This window comes from Cercospora beticola, chromosome 2 (assembly GCF_033473495.1).
Source record: "Cercospora beticola chromosome 2, complete sequence".
NCBI lineage: Eukaryota > Fungi > Ascomycota > Dothideomycetes > Mycosphaerellales > Mycosphaerellaceae > Cercospora > Cercospora beticola.
The window spans coordinates 2,626,513-2,648,501 of NC_088936.1; the positions used below are offsets into that span (position 1 = coordinate 2,626,513).

The 21,989-nt window shown below is 53.4% G+C and overlaps 10 protein-coding genes across 10 annotated transcripts; 5 read left to right on the forward strand and 5 right to left on the reverse strand.

Moving 5' to 3' along the window:
• Nucleotides 1-173: 173 nt before the first annotated feature.
• On the reverse strand, nt 174-1,310 carry RHO25_002964 (uncharacterized protein; the record flags this gene model as incomplete). The annotated part of the gene is made up of 1 exon (XM_023598502.1): nt 174-1,310. One exon carries the CDS (start codon nt 1,308-1,310, stop codon nt 174-176), a length of 1,137 nt encoding a protein of 378 aa, XP_023455161.1.
• Nucleotides 1,311-1,519: 209 nt separating this feature from the next.
• Nucleotides 1,520-2,955, forward strand: RHO25_002965 (uncharacterized protein; the record flags this gene model as incomplete). Its single annotated transcript, XM_023598503.1, has 2 exons — nt 1,520-1,749; nt 1,803-2,955. 2 exons carry the CDS (start codon nt 1,520-1,522, stop codon nt 2,953-2,955), a joined length of 1,383 nt encoding a protein of 460 aa, XP_023455162.1.
• A 241-nt stretch (nt 2,956-3,196) lies between these two features.
• Nucleotides 3,197-7,036, reverse strand: RHO25_002966 (uncharacterized protein; the record flags this gene model as incomplete). The annotated part of the gene is made up of 1 exon (XM_023598504.2): nt 3,197-7,036. The coding sequence occupies one exon, from the start codon at nt 7,034-7,036 to the stop codon at nt 3,197-3,199; it is 3,840 nt and encodes a 1,279-aa protein (XP_023455163.1).
• Nucleotides 7,037-7,555: 519 nt separating this feature from the next.
• Nucleotides 7,556-9,271, forward strand: RHO25_002967 (uncharacterized protein; the record flags this gene model as incomplete). Its single annotated transcript, XM_023598505.2, has 3 exons — nt 7,556-7,687; nt 7,737-7,831; nt 7,879-9,271. 3 exons carry the CDS (start codon nt 7,556-7,558, stop codon nt 9,269-9,271), a joined length of 1,620 nt encoding a protein of 539 aa, XP_023455164.1.
• Nucleotides 9,272-10,065: 794 nt separating this feature from the next.
• Nucleotides 10,066-10,507, reverse strand: RHO25_002968 (uncharacterized protein; the record flags this gene model as incomplete). Its single annotated transcript, XM_065602329.1, has 2 exons — nt 10,066-10,446; nt 10,496-10,507. 2 exons carry the CDS (start codon nt 10,505-10,507, stop codon nt 10,066-10,068), a joined length of 393 nt encoding a protein of 130 aa, XP_065458401.1.
• Nucleotides 10,508-10,738: 231 nt separating this feature from the next.
• RHO25_002969 (uncharacterized protein) lies at nt 10,739-15,882 on the forward strand (the record flags this gene model as incomplete). Its single annotated transcript, XM_023598507.2, has 3 exons — nt 10,739-10,762; nt 10,810-15,670; nt 15,731-15,882. 3 exons carry the CDS (start codon nt 10,739-10,741, stop codon nt 15,880-15,882), a joined length of 5,037 nt encoding a protein of 1,678 aa, XP_023455158.1.
• Nucleotides 15,883-16,465: 583 nt separating this feature from the next.
• Nucleotides 16,466-17,341, forward strand: RHO25_002970 (uncharacterized protein; the record flags this gene model as incomplete). The annotated part of the gene is made up of 1 exon (XM_023598508.1): nt 16,466-17,341. One exon carries the CDS (start codon nt 16,466-16,468, stop codon nt 17,339-17,341), a length of 876 nt encoding a protein of 291 aa, XP_023455159.1.
• Nucleotides 17,342-17,502: 161 nt separating this feature from the next.
• RHO25_002971 (uncharacterized protein) lies at nt 17,503-18,075 on the reverse strand (the record flags this gene model as incomplete). The annotated part of the gene is made up of 1 exon (XM_065602330.1): nt 17,503-18,075. One exon carries the CDS (start codon nt 18,073-18,075, stop codon nt 17,503-17,505), a length of 573 nt encoding a protein of 190 aa, XP_065458402.1.
• Nucleotides 18,076-19,081: 1,006 nt separating this feature from the next.
• RHO25_002972 (uncharacterized protein) lies at nt 19,082-20,224 on the reverse strand (the record flags this gene model as incomplete). The annotated part of the gene is made up of 1 exon (XM_023598509.1): nt 19,082-20,224. The coding sequence occupies one exon, from the start codon at nt 20,222-20,224 to the stop codon at nt 19,082-19,084; it is 1,143 nt and encodes a 380-aa protein (XP_023455160.1).
• An 879-nt stretch (nt 20,225-21,103) lies between these two features.
• Nucleotides 21,104-21,865, forward strand: RHO25_002973 (uncharacterized protein; the record flags this gene model as incomplete). Its single annotated transcript, XM_023598511.2, has 1 exon — nt 21,104-21,865. One exon carries the CDS (start codon nt 21,104-21,106, stop codon nt 21,863-21,865), a length of 762 nt encoding a protein of 253 aa, XP_023455166.2.
• Nucleotides 21,866-21,989: the final 124 nt, after the last annotated feature.

The window sequence follows — 21,989 nt, forward strand, 5'->3', positions numbered from 1 at the left end:
CACTGAAGTCTGACATGCGCTCATGCGAATTCGATCCAATGCCTGAGCACGGGCTGTCCAAGGCTGTCGCTTGCGCAAGGATTGCCGACGACTCGAAAGCAGCTTCTCCGTGGTGACCCCTGACCATACTGTTGGACAATCGCTTTTGTCACGTTACCATGAGTATTTCTGTCCTACACACTTCCTCTGCGATCGGGCTCAAACCGGCTGACGATCCATTGCAGATCATTGTCGTGCGGCGCTCTCGCGTACAGCCACTTTTGCTTCTCTTTGCTCCAAGCCCGGTTCGGTACATACGCCTCGAGATTGTAGTACATGTCGCGGTGATACGGGATTGTCGTTGAAGGCGGACCACTGCGCTCCAAAAACATGTCAGTTCCCGACGTCACGTCCTCCGGCGACATGTGATACAATCGTTTCGGGTGCGCAGCTTTCTTTCCTACGCGAGCGGTGCGTGTCAAAGTACCGACGATAGTTTCCAGATGAACTTGGAGAATGAGCGCATAGCACAGCGGATTGTACATGGACCTCATCACCATTGCTGCGTTCCGCTCCTGCAGATCGGTGTGCCATTTCGGGCTTGTGCCTCGCGGGACAAGAGGTATCGGCTCTCGCTCGTTGAGATTTTTCTGAAAGTGGGCAAGGTCGAGGATGATGTTCAGGTTGTTCCATGCCAGCATACAAGTCGTGCATGTACAGACCTTCCTTGGATCGAGCGGCCTCACGATCTGATAGTAGGAGTTCCGGTGCAGCTTGCTCTTGTCCTGCCATTCGGAGCTGAGCAATGAGCATTGTGTGCGAGCGTCCAGTTGCTCGAACGGCACCGGACACTGGAAGCTGCGAGAAAGCACATGGTATCGTCGCGCAATAATGGTCTTGGCGATGCTCTCCTCGTTCTCCGTGATGTACGCCTGCGTTGCTTTGTTGAGCTGTTGCAGCCGGATGACATCGCTGGGGGCGAGATAGCTCAGCACTTCGTCCAGAAGCTCCCTTGGCAGTTCGAGGAACGACTTCGTCTCGGACGTGACCAGCACCTTCTTCAGCTTCCGTTCCTGCTTCTTCTTGGCGCGATCGGTCTTCTTCGACTTCAGCGCCAATTGCTCCGTCGTATCGATCAGCGGCTCATCTTCGTCGACGATTGCAGCTTTCTTCGAGACGGCCGCTCTTGGTGAAATTACGCTGTACGCTTCCTGCTCGGCTTCTGGCGGCAGGGATGACGTTGTTCGCGTGACTTCTGGTTTCTGCGCCGGCATCCTTCTCCTCTCCGGGAACGCCGCTCGCGCAAGACCGATTTCAATGCTCATGCTCATCTCTGCTGCGAGCGGCGGTACTTCAGCATGCTGTCGGACAAGCGAGGGCGACGGAACAAGATGTTCGTGGCGCAGATTGTGAGATGCGCTATTTTTCTCCACGTTGTCTCGGCTAAATGCTCGCTAGGAAAAGCTTAACCCAACACCTATTCCACCATTGACGTCTATGGTCAAATTGACTCACTTCACGAACACTCTTAGTGCTCACAATGGACTCCACTATTCAACTGACGACTCTCCAGACCGAGCGAAACCCTCGCGGCAGTGTCGACAATGCCTCACTTGCCCACGATCGCCACGGCCTGCCAGAGGATCAACTCGAGGAAGTGAGCGAAGATGTTCAACACCCTTCACAATCCCTCCCACCTGTAGACGGCGGCTGGCAAGCTTGGACGTTTTTAGCAGCATGCTTCACCTTGGAAGCAATTGTGTGGGGCCTGTATGTTCCGACACAGATCACAGCTCCCGACAATTCTCTAATCCAACACGTAGACCTTTCTCCTTCGGTATCTTCCAATCCTACTACCAAGAAAGCCCAGACCTCGTCGGTCAATCCTCAAGCATCGCCTCCATCGGCACAACCACAATCGGTGTCTCATACTTCTCATGCCCGTTTCTTGGAATTGCCATGCAGCGTTTTCCTTGGACTCGCAGACCTTGCATGTATCTCGGCTTGGCAATCATGGCCATTGGGCTTGTCGGTGCAAGCTTCTGCAACACGATCGCAGGTCTCATTGCAACACAAGGCGCTATGTACGGCATCGGAAGCATTCTGCTGTACTTTCCAAGCAACTTATTCATTGATGAGTGGTTCGTCCAACGAAAAGGCATGGCATACGGAATCATGTTTGCAGGTACTGGTTTCAGTGGAGTAGGTGTACCGTTTGTGCTGCAGTGGTTGCTGAATACCTACGGATGGAGGACTGCGCTACGCACTTGGGCGATTGTCCTTGTTGTCATCACGCTGCCGGTACTGCAACCCATCCGACCTCGACTTCCAGTAACTACTGCTTCAGCTCTCCGACCAAGGGATCTCGGCTTCTTGAAACGCAAGTCGTTCTTCTTGTTCCAAATTGGGAATATTCTTCAATCTCTCGGTGTCTTCATCCCGTCACTGTGGATGCCGACATTTGCACTATCGCTCGGTCTTCCATCCTTCGCAGGCCCACTGAGTCTCGCGTTCTATAATGGCGCCTCTTCGGTTGGTGTCATCATTGGTGGCCACATGAGCGATCGATTCCATGTCTCAACAGTAATACTCACCTCCACTATTGGTTGCATGACTGCGAGTCTCGTCTTCTGGGGTCTGACTTCTGGTCAAGCGATGCTGTATATGTTCGCCATACTGTGGGGCATCTTCGCAGGCATGTACAATGCGACGTATTCGGGCTGTGCAAAGACGTTGAGTCGACTGGAACCTAACAGCGCCATCGACACTGGCATCGTCATTGGGATAATGGCTGCTGGAAAGGGCATCGGCGGCGTGGTCTCTGGGCCACTTAGCGAGAAGTTGCTTGAAGTGGGCTGGAGGTCAACTGCTGACTTCGCCTATGGGACTTCTTACGGAGTGTTGGTAACCTTCTGCGGTATCAGTGCTGCGTTTGGCGGTACGGCGTGCGTCGGGAGGCTTCTGAAAATGCTGTGAGGTAAGTATTGATCATCGACGACTCACGAACTGTTCTGTAGAAGGCATATTTTGAACAGAGCTCTGAAGAGCGGTTTTCGGAGTCTCGACTACAAATGGAAATCTGCAAAATTCTTTGCGCTCTCAGTATCGTCATATCTGCATGCTGCCAGAAAGCGCCAGACGCCTCGCCATGCATACCAGTTCCGTTTCAAAGTGACCCCAATCTTACACAAATCCAAATTTCAGCATCGCTTCAAGGCTAATAGTATCCCAACCTCTTCTTCGCACCCTTCGCCTGCTCTACATTGATTCCCGCTTTAGTGTACGCACAATGTGCATCTTTGATGCTGACCACTTCGTACGTGCCCTCTTCGCTCGCCCAAATACGCATCGAATGCTCATCGGACACTTCGCTGCGCATATCAAGTACTTGGCCCTTCTTCTTGCCGTGCTTGTCGGTATTTGAAGATCGAGTATAAGTAAACTCGAAAGGCGGCGTGCCGCCAAAGTCAAACGTCAGCTCGGCTTGACCACCTTCGTGAATATCCACATAGCTGTCCTTGCCTTTGCTGACTCGAACTGAGGGCATGCCGTGGATGCGCTTGGTGATATCTGTGCTTGCTTTGCAGGAAGAGGCGCTGTCTTGAAGCCCGGTGATCTGGAACGTTCCTGGCTTTTCGGCCAGACGCTTGAACGTGTTGCCAGAGCTGACGGAAGCTTTGCGCGCATGACCTTCGAACGTGTAGAAAACTTGGAACGGTGCGACACCTGAGAGACCGAAATTGAGACGGTCTCCTACGCAGTAGTCTGTTCGTTCCTCCAAGCTGACGATCGTTGGAGCATCGTGAACGCTGATCTGGACGCGAGGAGTTGTATTGTCAAGGAAACGTGAACAGCCCCGAGCATCCGAAACTCGTCGAAGCGAAACAGCGCTCTTGCCAAGATGCAGACGGGAGTGTGGAATGCGGATGCTGTGGCTCTTGCTCTCGATGTTGGTGTAATGCACCATCTCAGGTTTGGTTGTGCCGTGATGCTTGATCTCCACCTCCAGTTCGAATGGCGGTACTCCATGCAGGCTGACAGGTATGACTTCCTCGCCGTCTGACTCTACGGAGCAGAAGCTGTACGTCTTTCCCGGGGTGACAAATGCTGCAGACGGCCGAGCGTTGACCTTCTGCGTGATACTCAGAGGAGTGAAGTGCTTTGACGAGTGATCGTAATTACCATCCTTCAGCTTGGAGAATTTGTACTCGTATGCGCCAGCAACGGCCGTCTCCATGCGAAGACTTGCGACGTTGACCGCAGCGCGGAGGTCCTTCGTGCGCGGTGCCACAGTCCCTGAGTCCGGTTTGACGGTTTGCACATATGTAAGCTCATACGGAGGTGAACCTTTGAACAGCACTTCCACTGCATCCTCATCACCCTCGCACACCTCAGCGCGCACAAGAACATTACCCTTCTGACTTGCGATGTCGCTAGGCGAGATTCGGTATTGTGGTCGCGGAATCCAGTTGATCTGAAAATCCTTCGCGCCGGTGTCGACTAGTCCCGGACACACATTGTCATGGACACTGATGAGCTCGTAAATGCCTTCCCGGTCAACATCAAGTCGATCATTCGGTCCCCTAGGCCTGATGATCTGCTCGTGCCCTTGGGTGTCCAGATACCGCACAGTCCAAGGACCTTCGCCGGAGAGTCGCAATGGCAGCGCGACCTGCTTGCCTTCTAGGGTGTCGACAGTGCGGCGGCCCTCGATCTGCCCAAAGCTGACCTTTGGCTTTTGGTGTCGCACTGTGACCTTGGCCTCATCTTTCAAGAACTCTGTACATCCATTTTTGTCTGTAATGCTGACGAGTGCCATGGTGTAGTCGCCACCTTCCTTCAGGATTGGTGTCTCGAGCTGGAGGAAATTGGAACTGATATTTTCCTGGCTCATTTTGTGACGCTTGCCATTGTGTATCAGTTCGTAGTCAAGTTTGAAAGGATGTTCGCCAGTCAGCTGTGCCTCGAACGTGGCAGCGTGATCGATGCATGTGATCTGCTTGCCTTGCTGTACGAGCCGTGCCGACGCAGATGGCTTCACATCTTGCCGCAGCGTCAAGTGCTCGCCTGAGAGTTCCTGTCTCTTGTAGACGTCATCACTGATCTTGGTGAACCTGTACTCGTAGGATCCAGCCTCCGATGGGGTGAGCTCTATCTGTCCGCGCAGGCCATTGATCCTCTCACGGCCCGTTTCGTGATGACTCTGACCCTTGCGAGACACGGTGTATTCGACTTCAAACGGCGGCGTTCCGACTAGATCAAGATCGACGCGGAGGCCAATCGAGCTACCAGCGCACTTGTCATGGATCGAGTCGAAACTGATTTGAAGTCGTGGCTCGGGAGGATTTTCCAACAAGCACGACGCGGGCTCGAGGACATCGCCAGAGCAGAAGTCGGTAGACACACCAGTTAGTGTGTATAAGCCCGGCTCCGATATGTATGGAACCTCTCTCGCATTCTTGACTGTCTCTTTCCTGATCTGTGGCGCAGGGCCATGGCCACTGGTAGAACTCATGTCAGCTTGCGGGCTGAAAATGTATTCGATATTGTAGGGAGTGTCCGGTATCGCTCCGCGCCCTGTCGAAGCATATTGAACCGGGAGCGCGCGCGGTTTGCCTTTTGGCACCTTCAGTGGTTGCTGCGGTGTACATCCTTTGAGATTGATCACAGGGCGTTCATGAACCTCAATGTACTGATGGAGATGATGCGTCGTCTTCGCGTTCTTCTTGTCCTCAGGTTTATGGCTGTTCGCTGAGTATTGTACGCGATTTCCGAAACCATCCACAACCTCGTCAATCGCGTAGACCCAAGTGCCAGACGTGACGAGACCTTCGCTCAGTGGTACGCGCATAGTGTGCGACTTCGCCCAGGAGGTATCGACCTTGTTTGGTACCACGAGTGCATCAATATTCTGCTTGAGCAACGGCGAGACCAGATCTTCAGGCTGGATGTTCTCAAATGTCGATGTTTGAGGCGTCTTATTCACCACTTTGCGGTACTTTATCTTCATTGGCGGTGTTCCCACGGCTTCCAGCTCGATGTTTGACAGCTCGCCCCTGCATCGGTCCGCCTGTGCAGGCAGAAACTCAGCCCTGGGGCAAGGCACAACAACCGTATGCGCTAGCTTCTTTCTGCTCACTTCCAGATTGGACGCATCGACCACTTTGGCCAAGGCGTACAGTCCTGGTTTCTTGACGGTAAAGTATAGTGTCTTGGGCTCATTCGGATTATCGCTGTATGTGATCAATCTGCTTGCCTCCTTGTGCATTGCCTTGATCTGGCTCTTGCTGATACGAATGGTGCTATTCGCCTGCGTGTCCAGGTCCACATGCATGATATCTATCCCAATCGGTTCTGTCGCGTTGATCATGATGGGGAGTCTGACTTCGTTCTTCGCCTGTCCATCGATGCAGAAAGCATGTCTTTCAGGATTCAGTATCGCGCTGCCCTCTGGCAAGATGTGAATGATCTGCCGGCCCAAGATCAAGCTATCGTTGAACAAGACAGTGTCTGGGTTGACGCCGTGCTCGTTGATGGCCGTCTCATACGCTCCCCACACTCCTCTCCACAGCACCGCAAGTCCTGCCATGATCGGAATTGGGATCCTGAACATGAGCATTCCATCCGCCACGGCGTGCGCCAGGAAAATCAACGTCATGGTCGCAGAGCTCCATTCTAGCCATGGTATCCGCAATCCGGGTAGACCAAACAGGAACACGCCATCTATGGCGACCCACTTCATAAACAACCACAAGCTCTGCTCTTCAGCGTCCACCAAATTACTGAAGTCGAATAATCGCCATCCCCATAGCGCAATCCAGAAAGCGACCGCATAGAGTCTTTGTGAAGGAGCATCGATGATAGTTTCGGGAATGAGAGGCTCTGCTGGCGGCGCAGGCGACGATTTGAGAGTGGCTATTTGCGGTAGCGGTTTCTGCTGGCTCGAGGGTGCTGATGTTCGGAAAGGATTCGCTCTTTGCTGCGGGTTTCGGTCGCCATCTCCTCGTCGTGGTGTCTGTGGAAATGCGCTTCGAAGGCGCGGTGTGCCATGCTCCATGACCACTGCTACCGCCGCTGCTGCATCGGGTTCGAGAGGTGCTGCAATCGATCGCTCTGTATGGCGTTGGTGCGTTATGTAGTTTGGAAGCGTTCCAGAATCGAGTCCAATCACTTGTACCTGCAAGCGGTGTGGATAGTCACGGTGTGGTGGGAAAGTGAACGAGATTGCTTTGTTTGGACCGCTCTAAACATCTCGAGTTTCTTTGCGGGACGCGCTGCGCGTTGTTGGACGGTTTCGGGAGGTGCCGCACTCCGCGATTTCCTGCCACCCCAATTGCTGCTCAGTTGTCGCAAATGTGAGTGATGCCGATGCCGATGCTGAACACAATGGCCTCCTCGTCTTCGAACCCTTGTGCGGCCTCGACGAGCAAACTTGGCATGTCTGCCGTTTGCTCGCCTTTTGTGCCGCCAACCTGACGTGCCTCACCGTGCCTGCCTGCCTGCTCGCATCCATTGCTTCGTCACCAACTGGTCGACGACAATTTACTAACGCCACATTGACAGTACCGCAGCAAGAATGCCGCCGAAACGAGGAAAGAAGCGGAAGCACCAGGAGACGACCAACGGTGATGGGACCAACGGCAATGTCGCACTTGCACCTCCAGACCGCGACGCTTGGGAGGGCTGGGTGGAAATGGAGAGTGAGCCAGTAAGTCAAACATCATCGTGTGCGTTGCATGGAGCTAATTTCCTACCAGGCTTTCTTCAATGTCATGCTGAAAGAGATGGGAGTTCGAGGAGCCAAAGTGCAAGAAGTATTATCTATTGACGAAGAGGGACTCGCCATGTTGCCGTAAGCCATGCATCTCAAACTGCTCTGCACTGGCTAACATTGTACAGGAGACCAGTGCATGCACTCATATTCCTTTTCCGCTACAGGACCCAAGATGAGCAAGACCAGTACACCGGAGCTCCGCAGAAACACATCTGGTTTGCGAACCAGGTTCCCGATTTTGCCTGTGCTACCATTGCCACCTTGAACATCGTCAATAACATTCCTGGGCTGCAGATGGGAAAGGAACTTCGCGAGTTTAGGGAACTCACCAAAGACATTGATCCCATCGAGCGTGGCCGGGAGATTAATCGCTTTGATTTTGTGAGGCGCATTCACAACTCATTCGCAAGCGAGAACGATATTTTGACTGCTGATTTGCACGCTCGGGGAAAAATCGCTAAAGCTAAGAAGAAAGCGGCAGCCGAAAAAGCTAAAGCTACAAGGCAAAAGAACAAGGTGAAAGACGAGTCCGACGCGGAGGCGCCCAGAAGGCCAACTAGGGCCGAGCGCGCAAGCAGGACAAGTCGCACACCAACGATAGACACAGATGCTTCGTCGACGAAACCATCAAAGCCAACACAGAACGCCGTCAAATCGGTGAAGTCGAGCTCCGAGCCAGACGCAGATGGCGACTTCAAACTCAGCGGCAAAGGGAAGGCGCGCGTGACCAAGCTGAAGGGACCACGTCCACCCGACTCAGAGACCGAGGAAGACGTCGAAAAACAGCCTCGCCGCTCTGGCCGAGCACGCAAAGCTCCCAATCGGGACGTCTATGTCTCCGAAGCGCCAGAAGTGCACCAGTCCGGCTTTCACTTCATCGCCTACATGCCCATCGGAGACCATGTCTGGAAGCTTGACGGCCTCGACTACCACCCTCACGACATGGGCTCTTTCGGAGTTGGTGGCAACGGTGCCGACGGCGGGACCGGAGACTGGTTGCATTTGGTCGCACCCGTTCTGCAGGACCGCATGCAGATTGCCTCAGACGAAGGTGAACACGGTTTTACGCTTCTAGCTGTCGTTCACGATTCCATCCTTGAGGACCGTCAAGAGCTTTGCTGCAACATTAAAACCCTGCAGACCATTGACAAGCGCCTAGACAATGTCTACGATGACTGGCGCAATCTCGATGAAGTAAAATTGCAGTGGAAGGCCGAGACTCTTCTCGGTCCATCAAATGAGTACGATGTGTTCAATTTCGACATTGATCAGGCCAAGGTGCCCAAAGACATTGCGGACAAGCTGGAGGGTAATGATGATCTCGCACACTTGATCAAGTTGCGGCAACAGAGCGCATCGCGGCAGACACAGATCCGTTCAAGCATGCGAGACGTGAAGGAGGCGGAGGAACGGGATGTAGAGCGAGCAAAGCATCGGAGACATGACTATGGCAAGTTCGTGAGGAGATGGCTTGGGGCTTTGGCGGACCAAGGGACGCTGGAAGATGTTCTGGGGTAGAATTCCTGTCTCGCTGATCGCGGTGAGGTTGAGGTGGGAGAGTGTGACCATTGCAGTCCTCGCTACTGCATAAACAAAAACGTGACGCAGTGGGAACAAAGACGGCATTCTCCGCACCATCTACATATATGTCGTCGCTCGAGATCAATCCAGGTGCTAGTGGCTGTAGCTGCGATAATAGCATCAACGTTGAGCGTCTGATTAACCTTTGCCCAGCTTCTTTGAAAACCGCGGGAATTTTGTCGAAGGTGAGGTGAGTAGATCTAGCTGGTAGAGCTCTTTCCATTATTCAATATTACACTTGGTCGTTCTTTGCGGTTTAATATGTCCAAAATGTATAAAAACCATTGCTGACTGGATCCAAGTGAGCGACGGTGAATTCATTCGACGCCGACGAAGACCGCAAGCGCATTTTACACGACGAACGCCGCGATTTATACATGTATAGCACACATGGCCGATCATCTCCATGCAGCATCGTGCTTGCCTGCTCCCCGGCGTAACTAATAATACATGTTGATACAAATTCTCAGATGAGATCGAGATGCATGCCTTCAGCTCAGCATCGATGCAGTTATAGCCCATACAGGCCAGAGGAGCCCGAGGTTTCCTTCTGTCTGCATGACGGGTGTGATGGCGATGCCACGGGCATGCTTCGCTCCGGCGGCGCGATGTCGCTTTGCGTCGGTGTGATGTCTGACCGTGGATGACCAACGGCAAGCCGAGCTCCTGTTCACCTGGCCGCGGTCCGCTGCTGATATTGTGTATGGCTTTCCACTCATCACTGAACCTCCTCATTTGAATCGCACCATGCTCTTCAATCTCTGCACAAAGTTTCCAAACACGCTCCGATTCGGCAGCTCTTGTAATTCTCGTTCTAGGTTCTTGTAGTGCTCAGGGTTACTCGCTGGCTCCATGACTCTCTGGCCCGGAGGGAATTGTTTGGAGAAGCTGTTCTCTAGCAAAAGATATGCGGCATTGACTTCGTTGCTCTCATTTCGTGTGTAGTTCGTCGAGGCGCCGCTGGTGATCGCTTCACTTGTTACACCAGCAGGAGCTGCGGAAGGAGCTGCTTGCAGCCGTGGCTCGAGGACGAGTTGTTGGAAGGTCTTCTCGGGACGCAGAACATCTTTGGGCCAGCGGGCGAGAAGGCGGGTGTAATGCGAGACGATTTGCTGAAATACTGTCAGCCGTGGGCGATGAGAACGTTTTCAGCCAACATACCTGACGCGACATGTTGGATGGTCAAAGTAGTTACAGCTCTGATAACAGTGTATACAGAAAGCAAGACGAGAGAGACGTGCATCGATTCAATCGTCGGCGTCATGCATGCATGCATATGGCTTCGGCCGAAATTCGGCAGTCTGCAGAAAGTCAGCAGCCAGCAACGACTCCCGCGTACTCCGCATCGGCCAAATAATCTTGGGAGGAGAGGGAGACATTGGGAGGAAGGAACCGCTGGGAGAAATGCGAAGGCAACGCACATTGAGGGTCAGTCTTCGCATGAATATTGTCGATGCATCGCTAACAATGACCAGACGGCTTCGGCGTCATCGCTCTGCATCTTCTGCGCGTGTCGACTAGGAGCCATCGAATTGCCAGCTACCTCTGTACCTTTAAACCCTCTACGATCGTCCTCGCAGCGCAGAAGCATCTCTACCACCCGTGCGCCGTTCCAACGCACCGCGACTGCATCGATACCGTCGGCCGTCGAAAATGCTTCCGACTCTTTCCCAGCATGGTACGACCCGACTTCCTCCCTCTCCATGTCGGAACAGAGGGAGAGGGCCAATCGGGTAGCTGCGAGGCAACAATTTGAGACGGAGCAGAACCAGGTCCGGCAAGAAAGGCTCTGGAAAGAGGAAGAGGAGAAGAATCAGTTGAAGCAAGAGGCCGAAGCAAAGCGCAAGGTGGAGAGGGAAAAGAGGTCACAGCACTTCAAGCAGCAATCGCTGTCCAGGGCATCTCGCGGCATTGGCCTCTCTGCTGGCGGCAGTACATTGGGTCAGGCCATGATGAAGGGCGGTCATTCACGGAACTCCAAGCCGAATGCTGCCCCAAATGTGCGGCCGGTGGCCACCCCTCGAGAGCCAAGGATTCGGATCAGCTATACTGGTGCACGCAGCCCTGGCAGAGCGGAGCAGACCCAGGCGGGGAAAGAACGAGCTGCCACGACGTCCGTGGTGAAACCACCCCCTAAAAAAGTGTCGAACCCATTTGGAGTACCAGCGGCTGTCACAACCGAACCTGCCAATGAGCCTTCCTCCGGATGGGGTGTTGGCAGTACCCAGACTGCGCCTCTGGAATACGCTGAAGCCCCAGCAGCAGTCGTCCATAGGAGGGCCGCCGAGACGAACACGAATGTCCAAGAGAATTCCGCATTTAGAGTGAGTCTAGGCGGCTACACAAAATCCTTCAGACCGTCCTATGGCGATGTGGATCAACAGCACAATGAGAACATAGAGACTATCGAAGGTGTGAAGAGACGGAACGAGCAAAATGACGCCGAGTTACAGTCGCAGCAGGAGGCTTATGACCGGGCGGCCAAGAAGTTCGCTGCAAGCTCTCCTCAGTACTCCAGCAGCGTTATTGAGGATTCAGGAGAAGGAGAAGTTGAAAGGAACTCAAGACCGCATCGCAACGACGTTGTCGGAAACACCGAGCATTTCGATTCTGGCGCTGTGCAGCCTACCACTACGGAAGAGACTGTTCGACTGCAGGACAATACGCCAGTGTCATCCGAAACTGCAGCGCTTGAAGCGGAACGCGATGTGGAAGCTGCTTCGCCGCAAAGGCCCCCACACTCGTCGCGTCCGTCCGCGGCTGAGTCTCTGCCTGTGGCATCAGGATTGGGCTCGTTTGGTCACTTCGAAGCGGAGGCAGAGTCCACAGCGCAGCCGGCGACATCGGACGTACCTCCCGCTCAAGAGGAGTCAGTGTCACCAGAGAGCCATCATGGGCAGTCCGAGCTTGGGACGTCTACACCGAGTTCTATCGATCAGCCTGCACAGGAGACAACGCAAGATCAGGTCCCAGAACAAAACGCACAACAGCCCGCGGCTCCTGCAGCTCCCTCGCCATTGTCACAATTAGCACAGCAGACGCAGCAGACTGTGAGTCAACCTGGGCACTCAACTGGCAAAGCAGTGTCGCAGCAAGCATCAACACCACCCCCACCACCGACTGCTGCACCTCCTCCGGCGCACATGATCCCTTCTGGCGGCCAGCTTGTTTGGCAACCGATTCATGGACATCCGCAGGGTGGACAATGGACATGGCAAGCCTCGCCTCCATCGTTTGTCGCTCCTCCGCCGCCTGCCACTACAACGGAGCCGCCATCCCACTCACAGTACACACCGCCCCAATACCCCCAGGCTAATTCTACGGCACGCGCACCTAGCGTATCTCTCAGCGACAGTGGCTACCGTGCCATGCCCTTCTCGCCGGACGAATATCAAACTCGATCCAGCTTTGACGAGGAGAAGGCCGCGAATTGGCAGCATCTTCGACGCAGAGAGAGTCAACCAACAGAGCCCATCGCTACGTCACCTCCGCCAACGCAGCCACAGCCACAACCACAACCACAGCAAACACAACATTCACAATTTCACCAAGATTTTGACGATGAGAGCTGGGTAGACTGGACGTTCAACAATCATGTGCGTGAACGGGAAGAGCGCTTGAAGCTGCAGAAAGAACGGGAGGAGAAGCAAAAGGCACAGAAACAGCGTAGTCAGTCTGTCCAAGGCCAGGAGATGGAAGGCAGCCGCCGGCTGTACAACGGCCCAGCGCAAGCCTATCGAGATAAGGAGTGCGCCAGGTGTGGCGAGAGAGGTCACATTGCTCGCTACTGCACCAAAAAAATCAGTCCATTCGACAGGCCGAACGGCGAATCGAACGAGTTCCGTCAAAACCGTGGATCGGATACAAGGACGCAAAGGTCATCTGAGAGTCGGACCACTGAGAATGACCGATTGAGCAACCCATTCGCCGCACCGAGCCCATTCGGCGCGCGCGGCTCTGCAGCTGGAGCAGCCAGCAACCCTTTCGCGAACCGCGAGCCATTGAGCCAGCCAGCAAACAATCAGAGACCGAGAAAAGCATGGGGAGCCGACCAGGTTATCTCAACTGAGCCGCCGGACATGCCCAAACGTGAGCCTAGATTCCGGGTTGTCCCCACTGTCGCCGCTGATGAAGGCGTGGCCACCAATCCAGGCCAGGTCAGCAAGTGGGATCCGGAAGCAGTAGCTGGCCAGCACGCCGAGCGGCATGAACACGCTAGAGCTGCCGAAACAGAACGTACTGCAGACAGCAAATCAGCTCGGCGCTCCGAACGTTTCCAGGTGGAGTCCGATATCGATGAGCATGCTCCAGCACCCGAGAGTCGTGCTTCTCGTGACAAAGCAGCCAGAAAGAGTCGATGGGCCGACGATGAAGACGATGTGTTTGCTGACAAGGGCAAGGGCGCTGGTCGCAAAGCCCAACGCGCGGGCAGACGCGAATACGATGAAGAAGAAGACGACGAAGCTGAAGCTCGCGACAACTTCCGTGCACGTAAAGCAGCTCGCCAAGCTGAGAAGGAAGCTAAGGGTGAGAAAAGACTCAAAAATGCTCGACGCGAGCGCGAGGTCAAGAAAGCTGAAGACGCAACCCCTATCAGCATTCCCGAGTTTGTCAGCGTGCAGCAGCTATCCCAGATGCTTGGTGTTCGATACGAACAATTTATCGACCGCCTTCAGGAGCTTGGCTACGATGATGTGTTCCCCGGCATGACATTGAATTCTGAGACTAGTGGCATGATTGCTATGGAGTACAACTTCGACCCTACCATCGACACTGGCGTGCGTGAAGAGGAAGAACGTGATCTGAAGCCTCGTCCAGAAGTTGAGGATAAGGAGTTCCTGCCCACACGCCCCCCTGTTGTCACTATCATGGGCCATGTTGATCACGGCAAGACAACGATCCTGGACTACCTCCGCAAGTCCTCTGTCGCAGCTGGCGAAGCTGGAGGCATAACACAACACATCGGTGCGTTCAGTGTTCCAATGGCGAGCAGCGGCAAGACGATCACCTTCCTGGATACCCCCGGCCACGCCGCGTTCTTGGCAATGCGACAACGCGGCGCAAACGTGACAGATATTGTCATCCTCGTTGTGGCAGCCGACGATAGTGTTAAGCCTCAAACTTTAGAAGCTATCAAGCATGCTAAGGCTGCCGGCGTGCCGATGATCGTCGCAATCAATAAAGTCGACAAGGAGGGATCAGACATCCAGCGCGTCAAGCAGGACCTTGCTCGTCATGGTGTCGAAATCGAAGACTTTGGCGGCGAGACGCAGGTCGTGCCTGTCTCCGGCAAGACTGGCCAAGGCATGGATGGTCTAGAAGAAACTGTAGTCGCTTTATCGGAGATCATCGACCAGCGCGCAGAAACGGACGGAGCTGTTGAGGGCTGGGTTCTCGAAGCCACGACAAAGGCAAATGGGCGCGTGGCTACTGTTCTTGTTCGCCGCGGTACTCTGAAGCCAGGCGCTGTCATTGTCGCTGGCAAGACATGGGCCCGCGTTCGCAGCTTGCGCAATGAGGGAGGCCGAACGCTGCAAGAGGTCGGCCCAGGCATGCCGGTCGAGGTCGATGGGTGGAGAGACCAACCAATGGCTGGCGATGAAGTGTTGCAAGCACCAAGCGAGCAGAAAGCTACCTCCGTGGTCGAATACAGACAGGAACGTGAGGAGAGAGAAAAGGCCGCTGCCGACATGGAAGCTATCAATGAAGCACGACGACTCGCGACCGAACGCCAGCAGAGGGAGCGGGAAGCTGCACAAGCCTTGAAACAAGCTCAGCGTACTGCAAATGCTGAAGGTGGCACTGCAGACGTCGTCAGCAAGCCGGACGACCTCGACGCTCCACAACAGGAACAGAGCGGACAGATTGACGTACCTTTCATCATCAAAGCCGACGTTTCTGGATCCGCTGAGGCTGTGTCGGCGTACATCATGTCTGTCTCCAATCCACTCATCACACCATCTGTATTGCAGAGTCATGTGGGACCTGTCCACGAGAGCGACATTGAGCTCGCCAATGCCGCTGGCGGCCACATCATCGCCTTCAACCTACCACCTGATCCACAGATGCAAGGAAAGGCCGAGGCGCAAGGCGTAAAGATTCTCGAAAACAACATCATCTACAGAGTGCTCGACGATGTGAAGGCTGTGCTTGAAGAGAAACTTCCTCCTATTCTCACGCAGCGTGTGCTTGGTGAAGCCGAGATCGGCGCTGCCTTTGAAATCAGCGTTGGTGGGAGGAAGAAGGTGAAGATCGCGGGCTGTAAAGTGCGAAATGGTATGGTTGAGAAGGGGTCGAGGGTGAGAGTCATGCGAGGGAGCGAAAAGGTTTATGATGGTGAGTTCTTGCCCGGTTTTCCTGACCTGTCCAAGTTCTGGCTGACCAAAGATGATGCAGGCACGATCAATTCCCTCAAGAACGTCAAGAAAGATGTCACAGAGATGCGTAAGGGATCGGAATGTGGCATGGGCTTTGACGACTGGGAAAGCTTTGAGGTCGGCGATCAAGTGCAGACTTATGAGGAAATTAGGGAGAGGAGGAAGCTGTGAGGTACGAAGCAGAACTTCGGACTGCTCGGCTCGTGGTGGCCAGTGTGTCTAAGAGTAATGTACAAAAGATCTGTGAGTGAGTTCTGTACGAGCATCGCGTAGTGGAGCTTGGATTTCCGCCAAAAACGGTAGTTGTACAGACATAGATGGCATAGAGACTTGTACAGTTGAGATGTGGTCGCCTCCCGATGTTGAGGCGATAAAGAGAATGGCGCACGAATGAACAGTGGTCATGCTCGACATTGCAATGGAGCAACGATGCATCCGTCTTTAGGGCTCTGCTGCTTCGCTCGACGACTGCACGCACACGGATCACAGCACATCCCGCATATGAAAGCAGTTCTGTGGTCCGGCCGAGAGCTAGTCGAAACATGGCGAAGACAAGGTGGTATTCGCGAGGAGACGACGCTGCTCTAATACGTTCTTCCTAACGATTAGAAGAACTCCATTGTCAGAGACAGACATTGTTTGCTCTGTTCTACTGCCAGCCATCGAAAGATCTGTTTGCTGTGGCATCCCATATAACCCAAACGCCTCCCTTCCATCCTTTTACTGATTCCCTATAGCATATCAGCAGTTCACCATGCCCAGAGGACAGAAAGCAGGAGGCGTTAAGCGCGTGGTTAGGCGCAAGAATGCATGGACCGTTGAGCAGTACTCTGTGCTTTACCTACTGTACACCCAGTGGCAATTTCATCCCTCTAACGCCAGAAGAAGTGTAATCAGGGCGCTAAGACAGACGGTCGAGCGACTCTTTATTCACATCTTTCCAGAATTCACCTACCCTAACGACGACACGAACAAAGCTCAGCATCTCTTCACGACTTTCAACGACCGCCATATTGATGAGAAGAAGCCTATTCTCTGGCGTACGATCTCACGACCGAATGACTTCAATGGCCAGGTCTATGATCTTGACGAGCTCAAAGAGTTTCTCAGATTGAAAAGAATCATTGAGCACGCGGCTCGAGAGCTGGGAATCGGCCTCTTCGGAAGCGGCGCTACTCATCCGTTCGGCTTCTGTGCTGATGAAGACAAGCCGATCATCAATTCACTTTTGGCAGCCACAGGGGACGAACAACTTGTCGTCGCACCTACGACATCTGCAAAAGGCGACCAACACCCACTTGCAGACCCGTCGATGGCAACCACGGACAGCCCAGCAGTACCCAATTTCGAGAATGACCACTGTGTCGATGCGGCCAGGTCAGCTAGCACCGCCGGAACTAGCGTCGCAGCACGCCGACTCGCAGTGGAAGAATTGAGGAAAGAGACCGCTGAAAAGGTCCGGAGCCTAGAGTTGAGGGTAGCAGCAAAGAAGGCTGAAACAGCACGAAGGAAACAGCGAAGAAAGAGGGCAAAGAAGAGAGACGAAGAGAGGCGAGGGTGCGAAGAGACTGTGGAGAGTGGCGGACGTGATGATCGCGAGGAATTGGGAAAATGGGATCCAGGCGTTTAGTGAAAAGTCGATGGAGGAATAAGATGAGACTTATTCAGTGGCAAAAAGGCAGAGAGATGGAGATGCCACAAACTGCAAAGAACGTCTTTTCGGAAACTGTTCAGGTCGAATGACGAAAGCTGGAATGACAAGGCCCAACCAAGAGCAGCGATTGATTCATGTCACATTCTCCGTCCCTTGAAATAGGCAACAAACTTATCGGGTAGTTCCTCGTAACTCCTGCCGCTGGTTGCCAGCTCCCACAGCGACTGCATGTTTTCGTCGCTCATATCATCCAGCTTGAACTCGGATCCGTCCTTCAAGCCCAATGTATCTGGCTCCTGGCTCGTTTGACACCGGAATGCCTCCTCTATCTTCTCTGCAGATTCCTCGTCTCTTTGCCAGCCCACATCTCTTACCCACGAGAAGCCAGCGAATGCCGCGAAACCACGAGCAAATGCATCGATGCACCCACTTTCGCTCACCCAGCCACGGAATTTACGACACTTGTTTCCTTGGTAGTCGCTTTGCCATGCATAACCACGGCTTCCTTCAGGCATGTATGCGAAACCTCCGGAGCGGGCACCTACCACGCCTGTGACTCTGAGTGTGGTGCAGCATGAAAGAGTAGTAATGTTGGTGCAGGAGACCCAGGCGCCGTCGCAGCGTGAGTCTGACCAGCGTGTGATGGCCACAGTAGCTATGCCGAGCTTAGACAGCGTAAGAAGAGGGAGTAACGATGCATAGAGGTTCATGTCGATGATTGGTCGTATGCATTCGCAGGCTCAATTATCAGATCTTGCTCTTTGCTTGGGAGTGTATCTTGCGATGAGCCGATATTGTGTCCAAAGTTTGGTTCTGATCTGACCCAGAGTGGAAAGGCATGTACATACTGTGGCAAAGGGCACGAGGCCGACATATCGCGTTTGAAATGGCGTTCAAGAACCGGATCGCGAGAGCTAGAAGTTTTCCAGTGTCACGTCACAGCACATATGCTACCCCAAGCTGCAAGCGGTCCTTGTTGGTAACAACCCTCGTTAGAGTTCCACAAGCAACAAGAGCAAAAGCATCAGGAGATTTATTGGAGTCCGGAGCCTCATGGTTGTTTCCGACTCTCATGCAGATACAAGCTCGATTGTTCAGGCTCGTGCCGTGTGCTATGGAGCTATCCGCACTCTATGACAGATGCGAAATGCATCTAAGAACGAGCGGAAGAGGTCAAGACAAGCGTCTCACTGTCGGTCTCGCGAAGTGGTCAGCGCCGGCTGATGAAGAGTCCTGGCATGTCGTCCAAGGTCATTCCCAGTCGCGCCATGAACTCTCCGCCCAGGAACTCTATAATAAGCACGAAGCCTGGTCCGCTTGCCTCCTTCCGAGACTGGCTTTCATTGCGATGAATCTGGTGATCTGAATGGTTGATGTGGGGCTTTTCGCGATCCCTTTGTAGGTCTTCGAATTCGACCTCGCTAGCAGAGTTTCCGCAATCCCGTCCGACAAGGTGATTTGACCACTCAGCATTACACCTGATAACAATTTCAGCCACAGCAGGGCTTGCACTGGCCTCAAAGTAGGGATTCCACGGGAAAGCGACCACGGGTTGACCGTCGAAGGGATATCTTTCTGAAAGGACTTCAACATCGAACGGCAGTTGCAGTGATCGGCACCTTGGAAGTGATCATCAGCAGATTGGTGCCAGCATGTCGACTCATTACTCTCCATTCTCCATCGCGATCCGAATGACAAAGAATTGTCCAATGTCTGTCAGCGCAAACTCATCAAGAGCACTCCCTCCTTGAGCGTCGGAACCATACATCGCAGCCACAACGCTCCGCACTCGATCGCAAAAGTCCAGCTTATCATCTTCATGACCCAATTAGGATCACGATTCTTCCACAACCTCCTTTCCAATAAACATCCTACACCCTGTGATACGAAGACCAAGAACATGCTGGTCCCAGCCATCCAAGGACGTTCACTCAACACTGCCGCACACCACGCATGCCACACTCCACTCAGTGCAAAGGTTCCTAGCACACCAACAGCGTTTCCAATGTCTTTTGAACATCTCAGAACTTCCATAGCAGACCACTTCGAAGGCCGAAACCCCACGGAGATCAGCCAGCTCTGCGCTCCCTGATGCCAATGTACGGCCCAAAATTCCGCCATACCAGAAGCCGCGAAGGGAGCAAGGAACAGATAATTCGGACAGTACGGGTGTACAATCGCATGCTCGAACTCCAGTCCCGAACTAATGATGACGAGAACCAGTAATATTTGCAGTTCCGCAACCGGAAAGAGCAACGCCGCGATCGGAATGATGATTCGCGGTCCCCAGATCCAGAAGATTTCGTACCTTGCTGAATGTTTCTCACGCCAGAGTTTTCGCTTCGGCTTGTCATCAATCGCGATATCGAATGAAGCATACCTTGCTTCCGTGAAGAGCCGGCCAACATATTCCACTTTCCTTTTCCAGTCCTTCATATCACCCTCTGAAAGCAACAGTGGCGGCTTTTGTGCTTTCAACGCAACCAAATCCACGACCTTGCAAGCCAAAAAGAAGCACGACACACGCACCACCAACTCAGTCCATGGATGCAGTCCCGGGCTCAAGTATGGTAGGACTAGAGAATAGACTGCCGCTATCCAGCCGATCTGTTTTACGTCTGGCACCACATCTCTCGCACCTTTGCGCTTCTCATATTCAGTGACGGTCTTTGCCTGTATTGTCGAAGTTTTAGTTCCCTCAGCCGCGATGGCAAGCGCCCAGTAAGCCAGAATATGGAGTACGAAAGCGATCCCGCATCGCAAGGCGAAGGCCGGAACTGGCTGAAATAGTAGACTTGGGAGCTTGATGGAGATGAAGACCAAACAGTGCGTTATTGCGACCAGGCGGCCTGTGGACATTGTCTTGGTGTCGTCCTTACCGCTCGTCTCGCATGGTAAGTATTGAGCGAAGGGAGAATTGGCTGATCAGCAGCAACAAGAACCTTGAAGTAGTCAGCAACTCATGACGAGCTGGTCATACGAGAAAGGGCACCCCATGTTAGGGTTTGGGCTCGGACCACAATCATTATCTGCAATCATTTGTTGGCCTGAGAAATGCCTGAGAAAATCTCTGCCAGGAAGATGGCTGATCTGGAAAGTGCTTGGCATTCATCCATCCAAAGTGGACGCGACGCGTTGATCGTTCCGTGATGTGCTGGAGCCTTGCACGAACGGGAAGGTTGAGTTGTCGGTAGACTCGTCTGATGTTATGGAAGAGCCGAGGAACGTCGCCCACAGTCCGATACTACCAGCCTCTGCTCGCGTAAGCATACGCAAGTTGATAGCAGTGATGACAATGTCACTCCGTGGAAGCCACGGCGGTGGCGGCGGCTATCGATTCAAACAATTCAGAAAAGGCAAGCAATCCCCAAAGACGGCGACGCAGATAGCATACCATAGACTACCTTAACCCGTTACAGGCGGGGTTAAGCAAGTGTCGGCGGGGTTAAGTGATTGTTGAGGGGGTTAAGCAATTCTCTATCAGTGTCTATACCGAGGCATGTATCAAATTAAGCTGTCTTTAACAGTATGGAATCGCTGCGATTATCCCCATCATGCTCTACTATTACTGCCCAACTCTACAGTCATATCTGAACTAGCTTTTCAAACTCAAACTAAGCTATGGGGAAATCTGTACTCATCACTGGCTGCTCAGAGGCCACCATTGGCAATGCTCTAGCACTGGAGTTTGCTAGGCGAGGATGGACCGTTTTTGCAACAGCTCGGAACACTGCCAAGATGGCCAATCTGGCCGGGAACCCCAACATCAAGCTTCTTGCGCTTGACATCAAAGACGCCAAGAGTGTCTTTGCGGCACGCGAACAAATCTCCATCGACCAAGGAGGCAAACTGGACTGCCTATATCACAACGCCGGCGTGCGTTCTGTCAGCATGGCTATTGAATACGACGCAGAGGAACAGAAAGCCATTGAGGCTGGTGGAGAGGAGCCATACATTCGTAGCGACGACGTTTGGATGTTCGAAGGAAATGTGATTGCTGTAATGGCACTTACCCGAGCCTTTTCAAAGCTTCTCATTGCAGCCAAAGGCACTGTTGCCATCACTGGCAGCGGCTCCAGTCGGGTCCATGTGCCCACAAGCGCGACTTACAATGCGACCAAGGCCGCCGTTGAGATGTACGCCAAAACTTTGCGACTTGAATTGCAGCCCTTTGGATGTCACGTCGTGTACGTAATGACCGGCGCTGTGGCAACTCCAATGTTCTACGAGCAGGACATGGCTTTCAAGAGCGATTCGCCATATGAACCGATTGTCGACAAGATCAAAGCTGGATGGGATCGCGCGCCTGGATACACGCCATCACCGCCAGATGAATATGCTCGAGGTGTTGTTCAAGAAGTGACGAAACCGAGTCCGCCGAAAGAAGTCTGGTGCGGAAAAGGGGTTGCCTCGTTGTGGTGGGTCGAGAAGCTCGGACTAACCTGGCTACTTGATGGCACGTTCTCTCGGCGTTACATATTGAACAGTGTGATCGCATAGGTCTTTTCTGTAGGTTGTATCATTTCTGCTTGCTTTAGCTAGCGAGACTGAACGTAGTCGAGCCTACGTACTTGACCTTACTGGATAAGAGATGTTATACGCGTTTTCCTTGATAGACAGCGCT